Here is a 9,067-nt window from a genome sequence, read left to right on the forward strand (position 1 = left end):
GCCGGGAGCTTCTTTACAGGTCCGGTACCATGTAACTACATATGACCTACAGTTGAAAAGACTCACTCCACTTTACAGGTACAGTACCATGTAACTACATATGACCTACAGTTGAAAAGACTCACTCCACTTTACAGGTCCGCTACCATGTAACTATGAACTACAGTTGAACAGACTCACTCCACTTTACAGGTCCGGTACCATGTAACTACATATGAACTACAGTTGAACAGTCTCACTCCACTTTACAGGTCCGGTACCATGTAACTACATATGAACTACAGTTGAACAGACTCACTCCACTTTACAGGTCTGTTACAATGTAACTACATATGAACTACAGTTGAACAGACTCACTCCATTTTACAGGTCTGTTACAATGTAACTACATATGAACTACAGTTGAACAGACTCACTCAATTTTACAGGTCTGTTACAATGTAACTACATATGAACTACAGTTGAACAGACTCACTCCATTTTACAGGTCTGTTACAATGTAACTACATATGAACGTAATTTAGAACTATTGGTAATTACTGCTAATTACATTTGGTGTTCATGTCTAATTACAAATAGTTCATATGTAACTAGGGTACCTGTAAAATAAAGGGTTACCGTTGATTTTATGTATTATTATTATTATTATTTTGTAATGCAGTATAATGCAATGCAGCGTATCTAATTAGGAAATTGGATTCATACAAAATAAGCAAAGCTATTCTGGAGACTGTCTACTGGAGCCTTATTGAAAGTATTTTGACCTTTGACATGTGTACATGGTATGGGAATCTAGGAGTTAAGAACAGAAATAGACTGTGCCGAATTACAAACATGGCAAGTAAAATTATTGGGAAAGAACAAGAACAACTTGGATGTATTTATAAAACACCCATGGCACGAAAAGCCAGACAAATTGTGTCTGACCCTGTACATCCCCTTTTTAATGAGTTCACAAAACTGCCCTCGGGAAGACGCTATAGAGTTCCTGCAGCAACCAAGAACATCTACAAAAAATCTTTCATACCAAACGCAATAAATCTGCTAAATTCATAAACGTCAGACTCATCCACATCAGAACCATGTCCGTTATCGCTGTCTGTAATGTGCTGTTGTCCTGTTGTCTTGTTCTATGTTGTATTATGTACCCTATCATTTCCTGTGCTGTGTACTGTGTCTGTGTACTGTACTTTTCATGTGTGCAAGCAAACCTGTGAAGCCAAATACACATTTCCACATTGTGGACAACAATAAATTGAATTTAATTGAATTGAATTAAATAAGGCTAAGAAGATTAGTTCAAGAAGGGTCCATAGTGGAGGGCAAACACAACATAGTTTACCCTCCTCTTTGAAATGAGGCAAAGAGTTTACTCGCCTACAGTATTTTCAGATCACCTGTATCAATCAATGAGGGGGGACAAGGTGGGTAAACTACTTACCTTGGATAGTTTACCCACCTCTGTATTTACGACTACACCCCTGGGTGTAACGTATTTACACCTAAACCAACCTATATAAACAGGGAAATTGATGGAGCATGTTCTTTTCCATTCTGAGAGAGACTAACGTGTGATGTGATTGGCTATAGGACCAGTACCTCACCTTTGAGTGAAGTGAACTGGACTCCCTGTGTGCTTTCAGCAGGGATTTGGGCCGACTGGATGACCAGGTTGGGTTGGACCACCTGATACTGAGACGTGTTCAGATCCACACTTTGCATCAGAGAGAGCTGCTCCAGGGTCTCTGTGATGCTGGGCGGGGATAGTGGACACATGCATAAGACACACATAACAGACGTGCACATACAGGCAACCAGACATGGCGTGTTCTTTACCACAAATATACAGCATGTAATGTTTGAATTATTCCCTAAATGTCTGCAAGGGACGTAAAGTTAAAGTGGTGCATGGAATAGAATTTGTGCATGGAGACACGATAGCAAATCCTCGTTCTCAATTGTAAATCCTGGGTTGTTGTACAACCCTATAACCTTTTATCACAGAGAAAGCTACGCAGCCCAAGACACTACAGAAGTTCAACGTCACTTTAAACCCTATAGCCCAACCCATACCTGTGATGTTCAGGCGCAGACGGAACACTGGAATCCAGCAACTGGCTGACTGTAGCTATTGCTGCCACCCTAATTCTCTGTAACACAAACATTAGCATAGGAGGATAGAGAACAGCATAGAAAGCATTGTACTCCCATAATAAAAATACAGTTGAGTTAATTTACAAACAAATATCAGTAAAAAAAAAACTGTTACTTGATCTCAATTGATCTCTGAAATTGAGAATTGAGGCTGTGAAAGTGTTATCCTTAGTGGCTGAACACACCAGACGCCAAAGCCGAACTGAAGCTTGAAGCAGACTCAAGCTGATCTGACGCCAAATCGGTCACACCAGTCTCTTTTCCTCAGCGGGCGGCTCAGAGCTGCTGCTCTGGCCCCTCCCACCCCTCACAATTTGCATTGACTGCCTGCCTGGCAGCTCGGGATCAGCGCGCAGCACGCTTGGAAAATAGAACAGTAGCTGAAACTATCAGATCAGCGTGGCTTTGGCGAGGCGTCAGTGTGGTGTGCCGCCGGTGTGAACGGACTCGCCTGTTAACAAGGACGCTGAATTGAAACTGCGTGGCTTTGGCGTATGGTGTGAACGTGCACTTATAGGGAGCATGGTCTCGCAACATGATAGACCCTTTGGGGTCATTTTGTGTCGAAAAGGCAGAATAAACACAGGTGCAAGCAAAACACTAATGAGGGTTTCCAAATTCCAATCAAGGAAGTTTGAAACCCTCGTTAGTGTTTTGCTTGCACCTGTGTTTACTCTGCCATTTCGACACAAAATGCCCCCGGTGAGAAGGGTCTATTGTCTTAAAGCTAACTCTTACTGACAAGCAGTCGTTAAGGGTAAAGGTTCTTGCACACAGAGTCCGAATTGTTCGCTGCGTTTTTTTAATCCGTCATCCGAAAAAAACACGTCACGCACAGATACCTTGCCCACTGAGTCCGATGCGTTAATTATCCAATATTCGTTGCGAAGATTCGCAACGAAAAGAAAACTACCGCGATCCTATTGATCCACAACTGGCAGTGTGTCTGTGTGGCTCTCTGTCTCTCTCCTCCCCCCCCCCCCCTTCCCCATACACACACACACACACACACACACACACACACACACACACACACCGCGTCCCGCATTCCAAGCTGGTCTGCAATCACCCGGCACATTCTGTCTTTTAATTCCGAATCTCTGTATTCCTGCTTTGCCATAAAATGCTTTGTGCTGGGAGACGAACTGAATTAACTTCTCAGATGCCATTTTTCATTGTGAATAGCAACACTACGGCAGCTCTGGGTGGTCAAACACCTGTCAAAACGATTTCATGGATGCGGAAAAACGCAGAAAATCGAACCTCGTCCGAAAACTTAAATGACGGACGTAATTGTCGGACTCGGTGTGTCAATGATGATTGACACAAATGAGGTCGTATTTTTATTTTTTTCGTGCGTCAATTTCGGACGAAAAAACGGACTCTATGTGCAAGGACCTTAACTGCAGACAGGATGTGCTGGAGCTGGCGCGCGTGCACCTTACTCGCACGTGCCCTGCCTAGTGTGTACAAAAACAATATGATACCAGGTGTTGGTTGCTTTGTAACGTTAGCTGATAAAAGTCACTTGAAAACGACAACCTGGACAATTTATCGGGCAGATCAGCCTCGAGACGGCCGGGAAGGATTCTGGACAAATTAGCAGATGTTATTGTGGCATGTTTGGTCATGTTTTGGCTTGCATTGGCTGCGGAGAAGTGGTGGATACTAACGTTAGCATGAGCCAGGAGCTAACTGCCAGCTATAGGGCCTATTACAGTCAGGGTCCGCTCGCTATGCCGACCACCCGCAGTGCCGACAGCCCGCAATGCTGACAGCCCGGTAGGGTTAGGGGTTAGGGTCAAGGGTTAGGGGTTAGGGGTTGGGGTGAAGGGTTAGGGTCAAGGGTTAGGGGTTAGGGCTGGAGCCCACCGTGCTGGAGCCGTGCAGGAGCTCTAGCTGGTCCACCGACACGCTGCACGCCGCCTTGCTCAGCTGTTTCTGCTTGTGGGTTGTCGGCACATAGACGCGCCACCTTACAGTCTATGCCTGGGGCTGATGTGAGCTAAGTTGATGCACTGCAGTCAAAACAATGTTCCATAAGCATAATGGTAGTAACGTTAGTCATATTTTACGACTATTACCTTATCCACACAAGACGCTAACGTTATTAGCAAACCTTCTGGGTGTTAAATCGATTATCTATATTACATATTAGTTAGCAAGCTAACGTTATCTAATTATTAGATAACGTTGGTGGTGTTGCTATATTAGATTCTAATATAGCAACACCAGCACATTAGCGTTAGCTTGTATTAGCTGCTCATAGCTGCCATGCTTCCCCTCGGGGTAAGTCTCTAGCACTAGTGGTCTCCCATCCAAGGACTAAGCGACCTAGAGATGTGATGCAGGAGCTATGGTGCTGAGCCTGCATGTGTTTGTGCTTTAGAGATGTGATGCAGGAGCTATGGTGCTGAGGCTGACATGTGTTTGTGCTTTAGAGATGTGATGCAGGAGCTATGGTGCTGAGCCTGGCATGTGTTTGTGCTTTAGAGGACATGACTCAATCCCAAATATATACAGTATATTTTTTGGCATTTGCGGTGCCCCTACTAATATTCAATCTAACAGTTTTGCACACATGATCACTGATATCTGAACATGTTCAGCGAGTTTTGTGATGATTGGACAATCTTTTCCAAGGAAAACATAATCGGCTGCTCAGAAAATTGCTAGAAGTCGCCAGATATGACATCACATTATAAGTTGGAATAGCGCCACCATCTGGTCGGCATGGGGTCAGGGCCTTTCCTGAGTAGTGGGGGGAACCCACCTGCCAAATGTGGTTGCTCTGGGGCTCATGGTTTCTGAGGTGCACATACTTTTAGCACAGAAAAATAATCCCCATGGTAGTCTGGGAACCTGACGAATCTGCAAGCTCGTTTTCTATTTGCTCTGCAGATGCACTTGCATTTGCGAATTGGTCTGGGGATGTCCACGGTGCTTGGACCCCTAAATAGTGAAGGTAAACAAAAAAAACAAGAGGTTAGCCCTAGTCTCTTAGAACAGACGAGTTGGCTTCCGCTTCTGTACTTCGTAGGGGAGAATCATGCACCAACCGGAATGGGAAGTAGAAAGGCAGGTTTTCTGCTCATTAGTCCAATCAGAATTGCAGAAAGGCGGGTCTTCCGCTCATTAGTCCAATCAGAATCCATTATGCTGCATTTTTCGTGGACACACGTGTCATGATTGGTCAGATTCAGTCGAACTTCCTTCCTGTCTGAAGGTTTTTTTCCCAACTTCCTTGTGCATGTTCTGGGGGTGTAACATACAGACTGTATAGCTGCATTCGCCGGATGTAGATGAGTTAGCCACTCTTGAACCCCTAATAATGTGCAGGTGGAAGAGGCGTTTCATACCTCGGTGGCGTTAGGAGACAGCAGGAGTGTGTTGGCGATCTCAACTGCAGTGATGACGTCTTCAGCAATCAGTTGATGAGGTCTGGAGGTCAGGATTTGAGTGCTGGCCGCCAACTTCTCTAAATCGGCCTGGCTGGTAAGCTGAGAGATGAAGGATATTTGTTTTATTTAGAGATGTGCAAAAATGACCCTTCTTAACAAGTGATTTATTCTCATATTTAATCTTTAAAAAATTCTTAAAACACATGAAAAAGAAATGTGCCAATGGAGTGCGATCACTTGAAGTACAGTTTTGTCTGTTTTGGGATTTGATCACTTGTTTTTGCCAGTAGATGGCCAGGAACAGTACAGGTTAAGCAAGAGGGTATTTGAGGGTTTAAGGGAGGAGAGCATCATGTGTTCTCACATCTTCTTGTATGTCACTGAGCGTCAGGTCACACTGGAGAACTTGTAGCTCCTCAAAACTCTGGAATCCTCTCTGGTTTGTACATCTTGCTGAGGCCCGCGGGATGCCAGCTAGACAGGGAAGGTGACGTGTTGGACACAAAGAAATACCCTTTAATCATCAATATGGGAGAGAGAACCTCATATTCTATTCATCATTTCAGAAGAACTGAAAAGCAAAACTATGGATGGGTGGATAGATTGACACATTGGGTCAGTGAATGGATAGCTAGATTATAGGTAGATGAATAGGTGAATGAATGGATGAGTGGATGGATGGATAGATAGATGGGTGAATAGATTGTAGATCTAACTGTAGGCCTATAGATGGATGGTAGGTATCTACAGTGTCATGGTTGAGATCAACTTACCACTATTTGTTCCTTTAGGACAAACTTCCTCAGCATATCCAAACGAGCCGATAAGGGTGCGTGGGAAGTTGAATATGTCGATTCTTTTCGCGTGGCAGAAATTTTCTAAGAGGAAAAGGCATGTTTAATTAAACAAGTAATACTATGCAACTTTTTTAGGGTCCTTCAAATGTAAACAAACTTTTTTATATTTTTTATATCTTAACACATTGAGTGCCACAGCGCTTCAGTAAAATTGTCTGGAGCCTGTGCCAGATTCACTTCCATTCAGTTGAAAACAGCTATCGAATTTTTTCTATTAGGGCTATATTGACAGGGCTGGACTCTAATGAAACATTGAACACTCCTGCTTCTTCCAAAGAAGAAATTTTGTTTCTAGACAGTTCCATTATGAAATGACAGCCTCTGAAAGAAGTGCACTTTCAAGGGTTTTCTGCTGGGTTTTTTTACTTTTCAAGATATAGTCACTTTTATGAATACTTTTTGCACTCTAATTTCGAGCACATTCACTGACTCTGGCTGGTGTTTTCTGATGTGGTGGCGTGGTGTGGTTCTGTGCAGCCTGCGTGCCCCCCCCCCCCCCCCCCCCCCCCCCCCCCCCCTCCACCTCTGAGCTGCGGGCTCCTCCCCACACGCACACAGTCTGTTTTCTCACAGACTCCGTTTTTGCCCCGGACGGATCCCAGCGCGCAACAAGGAAATGCCAAACGCGACTGAACGAAAAGGTTTGGCCGTTCGGCTTCGGGTGCTGGCTTTCTGGCAGGGAATCGTGTGGAGAAACTATATGCAGATAGATAGAAGCAGAAGAGCTCAGTTGTGGGCGCGGATGCAGCCGAGCCAACTGTCCGCTGCAGACAGAGCAATCTATACGGCTCTGGCTGCAGCATGCATCGGTTTCCCCTTTGATCACGTCTTTCCCTGCTTTCTCCTGCACAAAGTAAAGGATCTGAGGTGGGTGGCGCAGCTCCCGTGTCGATGTTTAAGGTTGCGCCGTGTGATCCCTTGAAGGGATTCATGCTCACTGGCTAGGTACGACCTTAAACAGCAGAATTATGGAATAATATGAATTATGATTTTAGGACGTCCACAGACGTCCTTGGCACCCCTCGTTACTTTTTTTTAGGACGTCCACAGACGTCCTTGGCACTCAATGTGTTAAAGTCATATTCTTGAAGAGGAGGACAATCTTATTATATAACAATTAATCTTATTAATTGTTATTCTTGCAATGCACGCACACTCACACACAAGGTTCATTAGGGTTCTATATACGAACCGTAGGTTCTATATCCTCTACCAAACCATCAAAATGAGTCTGATGTCACACTGGCGTGTTTGTGTAGAAACATGATTTTATGAGAAAATTAGATTTGTGCTGTTTTGGGCTTTCATCAGTGTTGGGCCAGACATTTTGATGAACACTGACAGTGAATGATAGACATGTTGAATGAACACTGACATTGAATGAAAGACATTTGAGTGAAACTAACTGTCTTTGTGGAGGCACAGTGAGAGACACAAACCCCCACATTCCAAGCACCCGGCCATTTGAGTTCACACACCTATGCTAAAACAGCAGGGAAGCGAGCCATTCCTTTGTTATCGAAGATTGACAAAGAGACAGCCAACTCTGCTGTCTGTAAGTGAGATAAGGTGAGCCAATCAGAGTGTCTCACCACAACAAAGACACACCCTGCACCTCACATTATATACAGGGTTGAAGCCCCAAAATCTTCAGTTCCTACGTAGCCTAGCTACAGACAGGTCCTCCTCTGAGAAGTTCTAAGTGACAAATCGTCGCGACAGGACGTGCGGTTTTAGCTCGAGACAAACCGCCCTTCCCCCCTCCTCGCAGCCGAGCAGCAAAGGCCGCAACCAGGCCTGACGACCCCTGCATCAGAGCTAAGCTAGCTTTGATATCCTGAACCCGACCCGCATCGCCTGGACCAGGCGAGTGCTTTCAACCCGAAGAAGCGAGCTGTGAGATTCCCCTTTCCTCCACTGAGACGACAGCAGATCCAAAACCCAGCGTGGCCAGCTGAGTTCGACTGCCTGCCCTCAACCCTCCGCTCCTTCCTTCCCGGGACAGTGGACGCCCGCTACACGAGCATCCCCCTTCCACGCCGGAGGAATCTGGCGAGACCGACCATAACAAACCACTGCATCCGCGTGTGCAGAGCTGAGCGAACAAGCCAAGTAAGAGACTGAATTGATCACTCAAGTCCGGGCTTAGAAATGTTTAGAGTTAGATGATATATATCCATAGATATACATGATTGACTGATATGATACTGTAAATTAATCTGTGACTGTTGTGTCTGACTGTAATGGTGCTCATACATGCATTACTGAACCCGAGTGTTTAAAAGCTAGCCATTTAATTCTTCACCGATCCCCAGAGTGGATCTAAGATAGCCAACGAGCCGAGAGGAGCTTATTTCGCCAGTTCAAAGCCGGTTAAAACTAACCGTGGTGAAGCAAGCGCCTCGCGGACCCGTTTTTATCTAGACAGCGTATTTTCTCCCCCACGGGCACGTGCGTAAGCGCGTACACGAACCCTCTCCCTATAAAAACACACACATAGGCTGCCCTCCATCTTGGGTCAAACACAGACCCCTTTGTCATCCATCTTGTGTCGGCCTACCACTCCAGGTCGGCCATTTTAGGTCGAGATCGGTATAGTTTCCCAACCACACACACACACATAGGCTGCCCTCCATCTTGGGTCGAACACACACC

General features: G+C 45.2%; 1 protein-coding gene across 1 annotated transcript in view; it reads right to left on the minus strand.

The window, feature by feature from the left end:
* Positions 1-9,067, minus strand: part of LOC310776314 (adhesion G-protein coupled receptor G7-like) — a gene marked incomplete at both ends in the record, with an annotated part of 57,511 nt that overhangs the window by 47,023 nt on the left and 1,421 nt on the right. Inside the window, 5 exons of the mRNA XM_083636516.1 lie at positions 1,605-1,753; positions 2,074-2,150; positions 5,514-5,654; positions 5,920-6,029; positions 6,329-6,433. Of these exons, the coding sequence (XP_083492642.1) occupies positions 1,605-1,753; positions 2,074-2,150; positions 5,514-5,654; positions 5,920-6,029; positions 6,329-6,433 (582 nt within the window). The remainder of the gene's footprint in view (positions 1-1,604; positions 1,754-2,073; positions 2,151-5,513; positions 5,655-5,919; positions 6,030-6,328; positions 6,434-9,067) is intronic.

Source organism: Poromitra crassiceps (assembly GCF_964638095.1).
Source record: "Poromitra crassiceps genome assembly, chromosome: 5".
Lineage (NCBI taxonomy): Eukaryota > Metazoa > Chordata > Actinopteri > Beryciformes > Melamphaidae > Poromitra > Poromitra crassiceps.